The following is a 15,822-nucleotide window of genomic DNA, read 5'->3' as shown; positions in this document are numbered from 1 at the left end:
AGCGAGTTGCATCTGCCCCTGATACCTCATGATGACCACGACCGCTCTGTCAAGAGTGATACGACAAAGAAGAAGAAGTGTTTATAGTTTTAGTGTGGAAGGTGCACACTTTGGCACGAATTGTACCAGCTTGCACCAAGAAAGATACCACTCTACACAAGATCGGCGTGAAATAGTAGCATGGTGCTATGTTTCGTTCGGTCAGTGAGGGAGCCGAAGGCCCGTATATTTTGTCTCACTATTCCAAGTCCTTAATTTCTCCATAAATCTTTTCCTGATCCCCTAGCCGGTTAAGTTGGCGACTCATTTGCACATGCATATAGCCTCTCCAAATGTTTATAGGTCCGTGTTGGTCGCTTACCATCGGGCGACCCACCAGCTCTTTTTCCAACTATCACATACATACAAAATAACAGTGGTAACTGCTATACTATTATTATTTAATTAGAGATATTGATAAAAATATGATCCGAAAATTTGCTCTGTGTGTGATATTGTAAACAGTTTCAAATCTAATGTAATAATTTTACTTAGTTACAAGACAAACTAAAAAATACGCTCTAATGGTGAAATTAAATAAATTCTTCAATAAACCAATTCTCTTTTACACAGAGTTTGAAAAGGCTTATAATCGAGTCGGTTACATACAAACACATAAACACGCAAACCCACAGGTGAGGCAAAAACGGCGTGATGAAAAGTCTGAACAAAGCGTTAGGCGTGTGGCTAGTAAAATATTGAATATGAGAAATTCTAAAAAATCAAAATTTCTTCTTTATAAAGCATATAATTCAATGCTAAAAATTAAATATAGAATACATTTGTAATGTGTACGATATTTTATTTCAAAAGTTCCTTTATTATCCTTACAGTACAGGTTAAAAAATAACAAAAAACTAAATTACCTCAACGACTTATAAGGAGGTTGGCTCTTAAGATACAGAGTTATTCAAGTTTAACAGACAATGCACATAGTTATGTAAGGCATAGGCATACGTTTTGGCAAAATAAAGATAGTTTTTTTTTATTTATACAACCCTTAAACAAATTGTCAGAACTAGACTGAATTTAAATGAGACCTTGGGAAAGTCATCAGTTTCAAACGATTCATTCAGTTGAAAGTTCTGAACAAAAAAAAATCATTCGAATTTAGACACTGCTATTTTTTTTAAATCGGTTGAAAATACAGAATATATTTTAATAAATATACAAACTTATACATATATATAACTTATAAAACAAAAATATAAAAGGTGTGTTATTTTTGACCTTATAATATTTTAATTCATTGACTTCAGCCTTGCCCATGACAATAGGTTTCAGCTCAGCTAGCTTCAAGCTCAAGCATGTCGCCATAATTGTATCCTTATTTGAAAATATCACGATGACTATTAATTTTAACAAGGTAAACGTATTGAAATACAAAGATGTATAGAATTACGTCACTTAAAATTACCTAAATAACAATTCTTTTCTATAATAAAAACCACCGATGTTCCTCAGCATAGAACTCCCAGATTTTACAATGGGACCAAAAAAACAATCACTACATAGCAAAAAGCAAAGTCGCTTACCGCTTCTGTCCCTATGTTATGTATGCTCAGATCTTTAAAACTACATAACGGATTTTGATGGGGTTCTGTATAATAGATAGATTGATTCAAGAGGAAGGTTTCTATGTATAATAACATCAATTAAACTACTACAAATTTAACGTGTGCGAAGACAGCGGGCAAAATCTACTTTTCTATAAAATTCAAAAAACTCAACACTCAACTTTATTAACGATGACGTTTATAATATAGTATATATAATAATAATAATACATAGCAAATTATTCTTAATAAATCAACACTATTGTAAAGAAAATACAATAAATTTACACACAAAGTGTCATGTCCATGACTCCATAAACTCATATATACGTAATATAATAAATTTAATATTTAAGTAATAAATAGCCATTATCCGAAGTGTAATTAGAACCAGTAACACCTTTGGCTTTATCGCTGGCTAGAAACAGAATAATATCTGCAATTTCTTCAGGATCTCCCCATCGATTAAGAAGAGTTTTAAAGCCTATTTCTTCATATGGCAAATTTATTCCAGCATTGATGAATAAATCAGTTTTAACCGGTCCAGGGCTCATGCTGTTCACTCTTACTCCATGTTTTGATAGTTCTATAGCTGCACCTCTGGTGAAATGTTCTAAGGCTGCTTTCGACATAGAGTAAGCTGTGTAATCACCATCGCGTATCTGTCTTCCTCCTACACTTGAAACGTTCACTATGTTTCCTTTGCTAGCTATTAGATAGGGAGCCGCTAGATTGGTTAAATTCACAACAGCGCGAACGTTGGTTTCCATTACTTCATCGTACACTTTTAATGCATCACCATTTTCCAGAGTACCGTTACGCAGTATTCCAGCGTTGTTCACTAAAATATCAAGTTTACCGAACCGTTTTATCGTTTCTTCGATAATTTTTTTCACGTCATTATTGTTTGTGACATCTGCTTTTATAACAAGCGGGCTTCGTCCGAATGATGCACACTGTGTTTCAACTTTTCGTAGTTTCTCTTCGTTTCTTCCTGTTACAACAACGTCAGCACCCTCTTTAGCGAAGGAAATAGCAGTCGCAGCTCCTATACCAGAGCTCGAGCCGGTTACAATAACAACCTTTGACTCAAAACTCATAATGATGGTAGTAGTTTCGTTCACTGTAAAACACTGAAGAGACTCTTCATCCTTATTAATATTTATACCGTAATTGCTATACGTTAAAACCAAATGATTCATCGTTTTCCTACACATTTTGAATGGTAATTATATAGATGCAATATACAAATTTGTAAGTTTTCCTGTTAAAACAAAAAAGGTTCTAATATAAAGTTATTTTAAGCATTCAAATTGCAATCACGAAATTCCATCAACATTATGTTTTTGTAACCTGATGAAATGTACAATCTGATATCTTTTTGGAAATACATCTATAGATAACGGAAATATTATTTCATAATATCATTTTATATATAAACTAGCTGTTCGCCCCGGCTTCGCCCGTGGTACATATATAGTCTATGTTACTCGTGGATAATGTAGCTTTCGAATAGTGAAAGAATTTTTAAAATCGGTCCAGTAGTTTTTGAGCCTATTCATTACAACCAAACAAACAAAGTCTTTATAATATTAGTGTAGACTACTAAGTGTTAAACAAACAAGCGTTTGATCTAATCTAATTTTGTGTCTACTACTACTGATCTAAGCCAACCAATATCTTAATAATAGTAATGATATCAGTCTTTTTTACTAAAATAATGATATCTACTACTTAATCTTTAAATCTAAAATCACATACCCAGGCGTGGCTCTCTTCCTGCAGTAAGCACAGGCACATATAATTAGGTTTGTTTTAAAGTTTTTATCGTTAAAGCAATATTTTTAAACCTATCAACCATATCACTTTTCGTTATAATGTCTTAATGAAATAAGAAAAATGTCTTAAATGGCGTATGAACATTAAAATTAATTTCAGCGAATGAGAAATTTTGAAAGAATAGAAAAAATTTTGATCACGAGGCAGGATACGAACCTGCGTTTCTTGCCTCACCGTAGCAAAAAAACAATTTTTTCTATTCTTTCAAAATTTCTCATTTATAAAGCATTTCTATGCTATAAAACTAAAAATTTAATTTAATTTCAGCGAATGTTTAATTTTTTAACGAAAAATGCATTATTTAATTAATTTTAACGTTAAATAATCAACTTTAGGTACATATCATTAAGTGTACAATGCGTAGTTGTGCTGTTATCATATTACCACTTGTTTTGTTATCAACTATTTCTCAAAAGGCATCGTTCAAGTTCTGTTGTTTTTAATTTATAATAGATTCACTTTCAGGGTTACGACATTTATTAATTATTATGTCGTCTTCTTTCTCTCGCAAATGATCGATTTTTGGTCATTGTCTTGCTTTATTTTCAATTTAATAAAGCCAGAGTCATAAAATCAGCTACATCATTTAAATACACAGCCTAAATAATTGAATGGAGTCAATTGTAATAGTTAAAATAAAAATGGACACCGAATCCGTGTCTTCGGTCCAATAATTGTTTAAGTCAAAAAAAAAATCCAATGTTTCCTTCGTTTAATTCAAATTTATCGTTAGACCATGGTCCATGCGCGAGAGTTCTAAAAATACATATGATCAACAACGCTAAAAATGGCAATGATATGAAAAATACAAACATATTTTAAGCCAAGTCATTGCCAAGTCATTGATTAGGTGCGTGTTGGAAATTGGATCACGTGCAGTGAAGGGTTCCGCACTATATAAAGATAAAAACCAACAAACAAATGTACAGGCCGATTATGTGCCGCTATTTTTACTATTATACTACGTATGGTTTATTTTTAATATTTACATACTTACATAACTCTTTACAACACTACCTACCGACTAAAAACATTTTCGTTCGCTGCAAAGTTCTGAAACCTCTATTCTGTAATAAGATTATGCTTTTTTGTTTGTTTATTTGTGTTCAAATCCGAAACTATTCGACTGATTTAAACATTCCTTGACTATGATTTAGTTTGGAGAATACAAATTTTGATTTGTCACAATGATAATTAAATCTTAATAGTCAACACCATTCTACTAATCAGCAGTAATGACCATAAATACATTTTTAACTTCGATTATTTAAAATGGTCAATTTATTGATTAGATATAATTAATACAACAAAAAAATCATGGTGATATGAAAAACATCGAAAAGATCTGGAAAGAGGAAGGTAATAATACAAATGAAATTCCAATAACATAGACCAAGAATTTTTGTTTATTTTTCCTCTATACAGTTTCCGAATACTTCGGAAATATGTCTTTTCCTGAAATCCATTAACCTCATCAATGTAATAATTAAATTCTATATAAAAAGATCGTGAAATTACCAATTAAATAGTTAGTTTACAGTAACATGTATATCAGCTTTTTCTTGATTAACTTGCTTGTTATTCCACCTTATAATCTGATCTATAACGCTAAAAATAAATGACTTATTTCGATATAAATTTAGATAAATCAGTAAAATTACTCAAAATTGGCTTATATCTCTTCACAATAAAACAAAAGTACTTTAGGATATTATAATATGTTTAGTTCCAGATTTTTATTTAGGATGGGATATAAAAATATTTCCATGTTAAAAAGTAATTATTAGTATTTCCCCAGAACTCAGAATCTTGAAATTAGGTACCAAGCAACAATTTATAGGACAGATGAAGAAAAAATTGTGCAAACCGGAACCGAATTTTTAGTATCTATATGTTTGTACGAAACCCTCTGTGCGCTAGTTTGCCTCGTCCCTGGCCTTTCCGAAGTTTTTAAAAAAATACCTCAATTCGTCGAAATCGTAAATCGACGACAGTTGCATCAATGATTAGGAAGATAAAATATTAATGAATGTAATAATATTAATGAAATAATTATTTTCTAATAACGTAGTATCGGCCCTGTTGCGACTCTTATCAAAGAACAAATTAAGATAAAAGAATGAATAAATAGCTCATTGTATATTGACTGATACTATTTGCAGCTTACTTACTCTGTAGTAAGGCGCGAGCACATGTAAAAATGAGTTTTAAATCAAAAGTTGTTGTTGTAACAGGGTCAAGTGGAGGTATCGGGGCAGCTATAGCAATACTATTCGCTAAGGAAGGCGCCGATGTCGTTGTTATTGGTAGGGATGATGAAAAACTTAAAAACGTTAAAGAACAATGCGAAACTTACGGACGCACCCCACTCGTCTTAAAGGCAGATGTATCTAAAGACGACGATGCCAAGAAAATCATAGCAGAAACAATTAATACATTTGGCAGACTAGATGTGTTGGTGAACAACGCTGGCATTTTACGTATGAGCAGCTTCGTAGATGGCACATTTTTGAGAAGTTTCGATGAAATAAACAACACGAATTTACGCGCAGCTGCGCATTTAATACAATTGGCGACTCCACACTTAATAGCAAGTCAAGGGAACGTGATAAATATATCCAGTGTAGCTGGAAGACAGTTGGTATGTTTTGAATGTACAGCCTACGGTGTTTCGAAAGCGGCAATGGACATGTTGACGAGTGGAGCTGCGTTAGAACTTGGTAAGTACGGCGTGAGGGTCAACGCAATAAGTCCGGGTCCAGTGAGAACCCAAATATTAAAAACAACCGATGAAAACGCGAGTGTTCAACCAGAATCAGTTCCCATCAAAACTATTTTGAATAGAACTAGTGAACCAGAAGAGATCGCAGATCTAGTTCTGTTCGTTGCAAGTGATAAAGCCAAGGGTATCACGGGGTCGAATTTAACCACCGACAATGGCTATTTGGTGATACGATAAATGCGAGAGTGATTTATAAATGAATTATTGATTCTATATTTGGTGAACGGTTTTCGTATTATACCAATAATAAACAAATGCTTATTGAATTTTGAGTTATTTTTATTTGCTACCTTCAAGAATCCTAAATTTATATGTATGCTAGCTGCGCCCCGCGGTTTCACAAGCGTAAATCCGTATCCCATAGAAATATCGATATAAAAAGTTACCTATATGTTATTCCAGTTGTCCAGCTGTCTATGTACCGAATTAAATTGCAATCGGTTCAGTAGTTTTCGCGTAAAAGAGCAACAAACACTCACACATCCTTACAAACTTTTGCTTTTATAATATACGTAGGATATATATCCATTTTTTATTGTAGTACATAGATAGCTTAAGGCAAAGGTAATGCATGCTTACTGTTAGAACAAACTAAACAACATAAATTGTAGTTATTTATTTGCCACTATTATTTTAACTATAATTACAACATGACTTTTTATAACACAGTCGGCAAAGGAGCTAGTGGGTCGCTCGATGGTGGTTTGCCCATTAACATTGCAAAGGCGTAAAGTCATTTGCAGAGGTCTAACGTTTCTACAAATGGATTGCCAACTCTAAAAGGTAAACTATGGTCAGAGGTTACTATAAACAAAGGATTGATGAGGGGAATAAATAAAGGACTGGGAAAGGGAAGGAAAAGGATACGGACTTCCCCACTCACCGAACAAAATACCGTACGTACTATTTCACGTCGATCTTCTGGTATGTGGTTCCGTCCAATTCGTGCCGAAGCGTGCTCGACTCCGTCTTTCAAAAGACTTAAATTTGTAATCAACCAATTTGTCAATATTATTTCTTAATTTTTAAATATGATAGTCATTACACAATACACACGTAAGGGGTCTATTAAACATATAATTAATACTTAATTACACTGATGTTATAAATGAAACTTGTATTAATGTATGTTTGTAACGTTTTCACGCATAAAATACTGGACTGTTTTCAAAATTTCTTGTCTTTAGAAAGCAACTTCACTAAGAAACAAAGGCTATATCACGGGCAAAGTCGAGGCAAATAGTTAGTTTGCTGTAATACACGAAACTAGTAATATTGAAACTCCTTTTTTATTCCACAAATAAGATAAGATATCGAAATTCGGTAACAGCGTCGCAAAACTTATTTATTTTTGCTTTAATTATATAGCTAATAAGTTTATAGTACTTTTTGCCTTTATTAATCTTTTAGGCGTTAATAATCGACAATGTTTATCGATTCCATCATATAATTAATATAAATATGGATTATGACCTCAACCCTCATAAGAGGCCTGTGTTCCAGCATTGGGAACATATATGGGCTGATGATGATGATAGCTGATATAAATAAAAAAAAAATTACAACTCTGAATTTTGATATCAGTTTTCCGATGATTGATGGATTGCAAATATCTAAGAAGTTTATAAATCTTTCAAACACATGCATTATGTAGCGCCTGTATGAATTCGTGTGGCTTATTACCTTACTGTCAACTGAGATACTTACTAATTAATATTATTTATACTTCACAGTTGTTTTTAAAACTAGGAAACATACGGAGGCGGAGGAGGCAGGTATGTATACGAGATACATTGTGTACATAAATTATTAAAATATCAAATAATAAATAATAATTCATATAATAATGTATAAACAGCAACACTTTATTATATTACGCTTCGGCATTTGATTTTAGATATATTTAACACAATAAGGAATTGCTAAACAAAAAAATAAAATATCACCCAAAAATAAAAATAAAAGATTCATGACAATAATAATGTTTAATTTATTTACATTATCACCAGACAATATTTGTTCCCACAGCTGGGATAGGACACCTATGTTCTCGAGGGCTCCTATCCCAGCCATGTATGGGATGGCCCAATTACTAACCCGTACTTGGCTACTGTGGTGTATAATGGCCGTGGTGTATGTACATATTACAAAATCATTTACAAAGAGTACAATTACAATAAAACACATACATTTACATAAAATATTTATTATTCTCAGTAAACATTATCACAATAGAAACTTAATTTATACAATTTCTTAATTAATAATTTTTTCATATCGCACTAGCAATATTTTATTGTCTTCACAGTGGACATAAAAAAATAAATGTATACTGTACAAAAAAAAACATATCATTACCAGTCTTGAGATAAATACATACAAATGAAATAGCTTTAGTCTGTTTCACAAAAACGTAGATAAATTGTGAATATCCTGCCTTCAACTTTTAGCTAAAGCTCCACTATCGCACGTATAATTCGATCCTGTTATGCTCTTGGCGTCATCACTCGCTAAATAAATAACCATATCAGCAATATCTTCAGAACTCGGATCTTCATCTAAAAGTGTACTTAACACGCTCTCATGTTCATCGAGCACTGCTGGACTCACTGAATTCACTCTAACACCTTCTTTACCTAATTCGAACGCAGCGAATTTCGTGAAATGATTTAATGCTGCGTGTGACATGCAGTACGCAGCGTGGTGTAATGAAACAACTCTGCTGCCACCAATCGATGACACATTCACTATATTTCCTTTACTCGCTATTAAATGTTCTGTTGCATATGACGTTAGTGCCATAACAGCTCTTACATTTGTATCCATTATATCATCAAACGTCTCCAGAATTGTAGCCTCTAGTATGTTCCCAAGTCGTAAAATGGAAGCGTTGTTAACTAACACGTCTAGTTTTTTATACTTCTCAATTGTTTGTTTGATAACATTTTCGGCATCTTCGTCTTCAGTCAGATCGGCCTTGACAATAAACGCGCAGGAACCTTCGTCGTCGCATAGTTTCTTAACTTTCGCTAGTTTCTCCTCGTTTCTGCCAACTAGCACTACGGAAGCGTTTTCTTTTGCGAATTTTATAGCTACGGTTTGACCGATATCAGACGTTGCACCGGTTACGATGACAACTTTATTTTGAAACATCGTCACGTGTTCGCAGCGCGGTATGCCCGTGCGCACTGGCTCGATTCTCGATAGCGGCGTATCTGCGAGCAGGAAAATGATGCGAAATGAAACGTTATGAAATGACGCATCCTATAAATTTGCGGCAAGGAATTCCCATTTGAGAATTTGTTTTTAAATTTGTATTAGGTTATTATGATGTAGAGTCTGAATTTGTTACGTTTTATAATATCATCATCATCATCAGCCCATACACTGCTGGGACACAGGCCTCCTATGAGGGTAATAATAATAATATATGGGTTTTTATTAGGAATGTAAAGTAGTTTTTGATTTAATTATTAATACCAATATAATATTCAAAATATATACTTCTAAGCATTGTATTTACAGTCTACTATGTATGTAGGTATTCTATCTATGAGAATTAAAAAAAATGGTGAAGGTGCTCAATTCGTCTGCATTTTTAGGGTTTGCTTACTCAGATCCTTTAACTGGGTGAACCGGTTTTGCTGATTCTCATTTTATTTGAAAACTGGTGCCTCCCGAGTGATCCCATAGTATATTTAGTCGTGATCTGACTTAAAGGTTGCTTAGTTTTTTTGTAAATAATGATTATTTTTTGTTTTGCTGTTCGTATGAGTTTCTTTGCTACTAATATTCTACTAATAATAGTTTGTATCACGCGAGTGACGCCAGGGATTACAACAAGTTGCATATAATACTTACACAATTCAGTTTATTTTATTCCAAATACCAATTAATTGTTTAAAAATTTTACATGTAACCTTCTTGTCAGACATCGAAATATTTTTTGCATTTTTGCAAACCTCGTGTAATTTAATATGGCATGTTTGACTTCGTGGAGATGCAACATGTTATCAGTACATTGCTGTATTTGCTAGACTGCTATTGTCAAAACGTGTAAGAGAGTAAGCAATGTAATATGACATAATAAATGTGTCAATATGACGTCTTATATTCGAGTTCAAATGGCCGTGAACCATGTTAAAGGACAAACACTTTATATTACATATTTTACTTATAAATATTAATTCGCAGTTATTTTGTATTCAATTCGTAGTGTTTCAAAAGTAAATCTATTTTGTTTTCTTGCAAAACAATTTATAATAACACTTTCACTATGTTATTTTAGTTTTGTGTTTTCCTTATCAGAAACCATTAACAATGTAAGATACTGATGTTATTTAAACTGCCTGATATTGTGGAAATATATACGAAAATACCCAATAAGATAAAACATGTGTTACTAATTTATAAGAATAATATAGTAATTTATCAGCCAGAGGTGCTGGACTGGAGTTCATTCTACAGACATATATCTGAATCTAGACATGCATTTTATGCCTATACCATGATAACTACGAGCACCTTATTCTATTGCTTGTGACGAGTATAGATGAAAGGCAGTAATAAAAGGAATATTAATAATGTAACATCTTTAATTCAACTCTGTCCTGACGTTACAGCTATGTTTTTTATAAAATTATTTAAAATATTGTAATTAGAAACACTGTATGCATTCTATTTTGTACAGGCTCTGTCATATCACTGTTATTTTATTTCTTAGTTCGATTTTTTGGTTTTATAACTACAACTCCGTCGGGTTTCAACGGATTGATGTGATTCTTCGTTTTGTTTGATACGAAATTATTGTCATTTGGTCCCATGTCAGAATCTAGAATGACACGTGTATCTTCTCCAGGAATGTCGGTAACTTTTTGTTAGGAGTAATTTACTTTACTGTTGCTTTTAGTTCATTAACTTCATCGGTGGTACTTATAACTTACAGTTTTAGTTGTTAACTTTACTTTTACATCGATTTCATCATTCTTATCTCTATTTTTTATTGATGTATCTTTTAAAGATATAAAATATAGTATGACAAATGGCCAATTGTAGGGATAAATCAAATTGCTATTATGTTGTATTATTATTTATTATTTTCAAAATTATAGTTTCATGTAATTAAACTAAATATAAAATTTTGAAGAAAAATACGATGAACACAAAATAATTAATCTTCAATAAAGGTACATTTATTACTATATTTAAAAGCAATGAGCAGGGAATCATCAAATCTACGATTTTACAAGGGACAATTGAATTTGAATTTTATACAATTGAATATACACTCAATATAAAAACTCATAGTGCGACATTGATCTCTTTGCACCTACACTTACAGTCTAAAATCTAACAAATCACAACAACATGCTACCGTTATCACAAACAAAATTCGATCCAGTTATACCTCTTGCCTTATCACTAGCCATAAACAGTATCAAATCAGCGATCTCCTCCGGCTCAGTCCAGGGAGTCATAACGCTTTTTAATTCAACATTTTCCTTTAGTTTTCCCGCGTTTTTATACATATTGGTCCTGACGTCAGAGGGACTTATTGTGTTCACTCTAACGCCATGCTCTCCCAGTTCTATTGCTGCCGCCCTTGTGAATTGGTTTAGTGCCGCCTTTGTGACACTGAACGCTCCATATTCATCGCAAACAACTTTCTCTGCATCTATAGCAGATACATTTACTATATTACCTTTACTAGCTATGAGATGTGGAGCTGCGTAAGTAGTGAGAAAAACGGGAGCTCGGATGTTGACATCCATAATTTCATCGTACGCATCCACTAAAGTATTATTTCTTATGTTACCATAATCCAGTACCCCAGCGTTGTTCACAAGAACGTCTATACGCTTGTGTCTTTTTATTATTAAATTTATAACACTGCTATAGACTTCCTCTGATAGGTCTGTTATGATTATGAATGCCCTCCGTCCTACAGCTTCGCAGTCTTTCTTCACTTTCCTTAGCTTTTCCTTATTGCTCGCTACCAATACGACGTAAGCGCCTTCTTTAGCGAATGCTATGCCCGTGCAGTGTTAGCAACCTGAAGTGGGCCGACTATCGTACCCCGGGGCGTAAAATTATCGTACATGGAACAAAATTATCGTACTTTTTAGGATAATGTCTATTACAGATAAATAAATAATATAAATTGTAATATTGATATGCATGCAAGTACTCTATAGTTTATCTTTTTTAAACCACCGCTGTCAAATCAACAGAACACTGAAATCCAAATGTTTTACACGTGGCACAGACCCTGAACTGATTCCCTTTCCACTTTAAGTTCAATAAATGCGCCAAGCGTAAAATTCACTCAGACAAAATTTCACTGTTCTCATGCAAGTTGGATACATAATCGAAATATCGAACTTATATTCTTTTGTTCGCATTGGTAGATGCTATACTAACCAATAAGAAAGCGTGTACAGCAGGCGCTGGATAAAGTTACAGTATCGGCAGTGGTGAAACTTAGCATCGTAAGAACCAATAGGAATAGAGAACTTTTATTCCCGGTATTTTCCCAAGACTTAATTGGACGAAATAAAATCATGCTACTTCGATTTAGACTATCAGCGCATGAGTGAAATAATATAAATTCTCAAATTTTGCATCATGATAGAAATTATCGTACAATCTGCGTACGATAATAGTATGCTATCGTACATCGTACGTAGGCACAAAATTATCGTATGTGTACGATAATTATCGTACGGTTCCGAACACTGTGCCCGTGGCGGCTCCGATGCCTGAGCTTGCGCCGGTTATAACGACAACTTTGTTTTTAAAACTCATGGCCATGCGATCAGCATGAGGCGTAATTGAATACTAAAATTGTGTGCGCAACAGCTGCGGTCATTGTATGCGTTCGGTTGGATAAAAGCTCGTATAACGTATGTTGTCTGGATAAGTTATTAGGTATTTAAAGTATTGCATATGTAAAAAGAAATGTTTATTTAAAATTTTTATTTTATGTGGAGAAAAATAAGAAACACTTAAATTTTTAACAAAAAACTTATCCGCCTATGAATTGTCTGAACTGGACCAAAAACAAATAGAACCACATGGCGAGCAGCAGCTTTGCAATAAAAAAAAAATCGTAAAGATCGGTTAATCCAGTAAATAGTTATGAGATAACGAACACACAAAATATAGTCGAAATGCACATTGGTTTTATGACTTATGTAAAGTCTATTATAAATTATATCCAGAGTTAAAAATGAAATTAAAATTATGAAATAAATATTGTGTTTGAATTTTCGTTAAAGCATATTATACGTCTTGTTTATTTGTAACAATTCACTCCTCGGGACAGGAAAATGCGAACAGCAAAAGCAAAGAATTTAAAGTTTAATCTATAATACTAATATTATAAAGCTGAAAAGTTTATTTGTTTTTTTTGCTTGAATACACAAATCTCAGGAACTACTGGTCCGATTTGAAAAATTATTTCAGTGTTAGATAGCCTACTTATTGAGGAACACTAGTTATTAATAATCGTATAAAGAATAGTGGTATATAACATGCCTCTGTTCAGTGTTCAGGAACGCTTAATTGCGAAACACGTATATTTAATTATAATGAGAATCAATGATATGTAAAAAGAATTATTAGAATGCAAACAAACCCGACTATATTCACAGCTTTCAATTCATACTCATATTGATACAGATATGCCCATCGTTTAGCTTATTGATAAAATAATAATTATTAAAAAAACCAATGACACCGTTAGTGGTCACTCATGAATTCATGTTTCGCAATATTAGTTAACCTCTGATCAAACCAATGACTCATGTGTTGATAACAAAAAACTGAAATAATGTGCAATATCTTCAACTGCGGACAAATTTATTTTCTTTTAAACTTCAAAAAAGGAGTAGTGTTTTTTTACCTCAGAACTTTCGACTTTTCCAAAAATATATAATAATTTTTCATAAGAAAATAATTATCATAATCATCATCGTTCATTGTTGTATATATGTATTTTTTTACTCAGATTCAATTCGAACAACACCTTCTGTTGCTAATTCATAAAACTAACATATCCAAATGCCTGGTAGAGATTGCCTATAAGCGATAAGCCCGCATATAAATTAACATAGTAAAAGTCTATTTCTCTTTTGTTTCTTTTTCAGTAATTAAGTATTGTTAAAATCTCCAACTATATCTAACGCTGTCTAACGCTGCAATTCCTCAATAATTGCAATCTGGTAATACCGTACGTAGTATGATAAAAATTACGTCAGCCATACTTTATACATGGAAAATCATACATAAATACATATTTATCATATAATTCCAGTGTGTACTATATTATAGTAGTGAATTTAGTTTGACTTTTTAAGAGTTTCATTCAACGGTCGAAAAACATTATTTAATCTGCACAAAGTTCACATATGCGACGCATACATAGAACGTTTACATGTGTGCATTGCAAACATAAAAATTATAAGCCCGTTTGCGTGTACGTAGGCGCTGCGACTGCCAACATCAGATTATACACTTATATGCCAACATGTTTGCAACGAGTCAGTGTTCGTCTGTGCCTCATTCGGAATAGACGTGATGAGTTTTAGCGGCAAAGTTGTTATTGTGACCGGCGCAAGCTCCGGCGTAGGCGCCGCCACCGCTATAGCGTTTACAAAAGAGGGCGCCTCCGTTGTCATGATAGGAAGAAATCAAACTAAATTGGACAAAGTGAAGGAGAAATGCGAAGCTGTCGGCCGAACACCCTTAGTCATAAACGCCGACCTCACTGACGACGCCGAACTTAGAAACATTGTAGACAAAACTATAGAAGAATTCAACAAAATCGACATTCTTATTAACAACGCCGCTATATTGCGATGCGGAAATTTAAGGCATGGTTCAATTATGCATACGTACGATGAAATAATGAAAACGAATATACGAGCTGTCGTTTATTTGACAACATTCGCTACACCACACCTCATAGAGAGCAAAGGCAATATTATAAACATATCGACTATAGGCGCAGATAGAGTAATATGGGACGAATACAATGCTTACTGTGTTTCTAAAGCCGCACTCAGTCACTTCACAAGGGCAGCGGCTATCGAATTAGGCCCTCATGGTGTGAGAGTAAATACAGTGAGCCCGGCAATAGTTCGAAGTGATATGCTGCGGAATGCAGGGCTCGGAGGTGATGCAGATTATGATGACAGTAATTATTCGTTCAAAACTGTGATGAACACGTGGACTGAGCCGGAGGAGATCGCTGATTTAATACTGTTTATGGCTAGTGATAAGGCTAAGAGTATAACGGGATCTAATTTTGTTAGTGATAACGGTAATATGTTGATATGACGAAATTAAATAGTGTTAATTGTTTGTGTATCGGAAAAATTATGTGTTTTAGAGTTAGAATTAAAGACTGATACTATCAATTGAAATAATACATTGTCTTAGGTTATTTAGTTATAGGTTATGTTAATATTTATTTTATTGGAAAATAAATGAGTTTCTGTTTTTGTACTGGTTTTATTGTAGTTTAAGTAGCATGAAATAAAATGATAAAGGTTATATAGCATATTTCTTTATAATATATTAGATATGTATATTAAGTTAAAAGTT

General features: G+C 33.2%; 5 protein-coding genes across 6 annotated transcripts; 2 read left to right on the top strand and 3 right to left on the bottom strand.

Moving 5' to 3' along the window:
- Window positions 1–1,762: 1,762 nt before the first annotated feature.
- On the bottom strand, window positions 1,763–2,724 carry LOC119836234 (3-oxoacyl-[acyl-carrier-protein] reductase FabG-like). Its single transcript, XM_038361505.1, has one exon. It carries the CDS (start codon window positions 2,693–2,695, stop codon window positions 1,940–1,942), a length of 756 nt encoding a protein of 251 aa, XP_038217433.1. The 5' UTR covers window positions 2,696–2,724; the 3' UTR covers window positions 1,763–1,939.
- Window positions 2,725–5,626: 2,902 nt separating this feature from the next.
- Window positions 5,627–6,434, top strand: LOC119836233 (uncharacterized oxidoreductase TM_0325-like). The gene has a single exon (XM_038361504.1). It carries the CDS (start codon window positions 5,635–5,637, stop codon window positions 6,391–6,393), a length of 759 nt encoding a protein of 252 aa, XP_038217432.1. The 5' UTR covers window positions 5,627–5,634; the 3' UTR covers window positions 6,394–6,434.
- Window positions 6,435–8,224: 1,790 nt separating this feature from the next.
- LOC119836236 (uncharacterized oxidoreductase TM_0325-like) lies at window positions 8,225–9,429 on the bottom strand. The gene has a single exon (XM_038361509.1). The coding sequence runs from the start codon at window positions 9,367–9,369 to the stop codon at window positions 8,656–8,658; it is 714 nt and encodes a 237-aa protein (XP_038217437.1). The 5' UTR covers window positions 9,370–9,429; the 3' UTR covers window positions 8,225–8,655.
- Window positions 9,430–11,298: 1,869 nt separating this feature from the next.
- LOC119836235 (uncharacterized oxidoreductase TM_0325-like) lies at window positions 11,299–13,077 on the bottom strand. 2 transcript variants are annotated; one of them, XM_038361507.1, is made up of 2 exons: window positions 12,954–13,049; window positions 11,299–12,247 (listed from the first exon to the last, which is right to left on the bottom strand). In XM_038361507.1, exons 1-2 carry the CDS (start codon window positions 13,024–13,026, stop codon window positions 11,574–11,576), a joined length of 747 nt encoding a protein of 248 aa, XP_038217435.1. In that variant the 5' UTR covers window positions 13,027–13,049; the 3' UTR covers window positions 11,299–11,573. The 2 variants fall into 2 exon arrangements, with proteins under 2 accessions (XP_038217435.1, XP_038217434.1); XM_038361506.1 differs by having other exon boundaries at window positions 11,308–12,255; window positions 12,962–13,077.
- Window positions 13,078–14,793: 1,716 nt separating this feature from the next.
- Window positions 14,794–15,555, top strand: LOC119836167 (uncharacterized oxidoreductase MexAM1_META1p0182-like). Its single transcript, XM_038361423.1, has one exon. The coding sequence runs from the start codon at window positions 14,794–14,796 to the stop codon at window positions 15,553–15,555; it is 762 nt and encodes a 253-aa protein (XP_038217351.1).
- The last annotated feature ends 267 nt before the right edge of the window (window positions 15,556–15,822 follow it).

The sequence above is a fragment of the Zerene cesonia genome, chromosome 23 (assembly GCF_012273895.1).
Source record: "Zerene cesonia ecotype Mississippi chromosome 23, Zerene_cesonia_1.1, whole genome shotgun sequence".
NCBI lineage: Eukaryota > Metazoa > Arthropoda > Insecta > Lepidoptera > Pieridae > Zerene > Zerene cesonia.
This window is presented reverse-complemented; position numbering and strand designations above follow the sequence as displayed.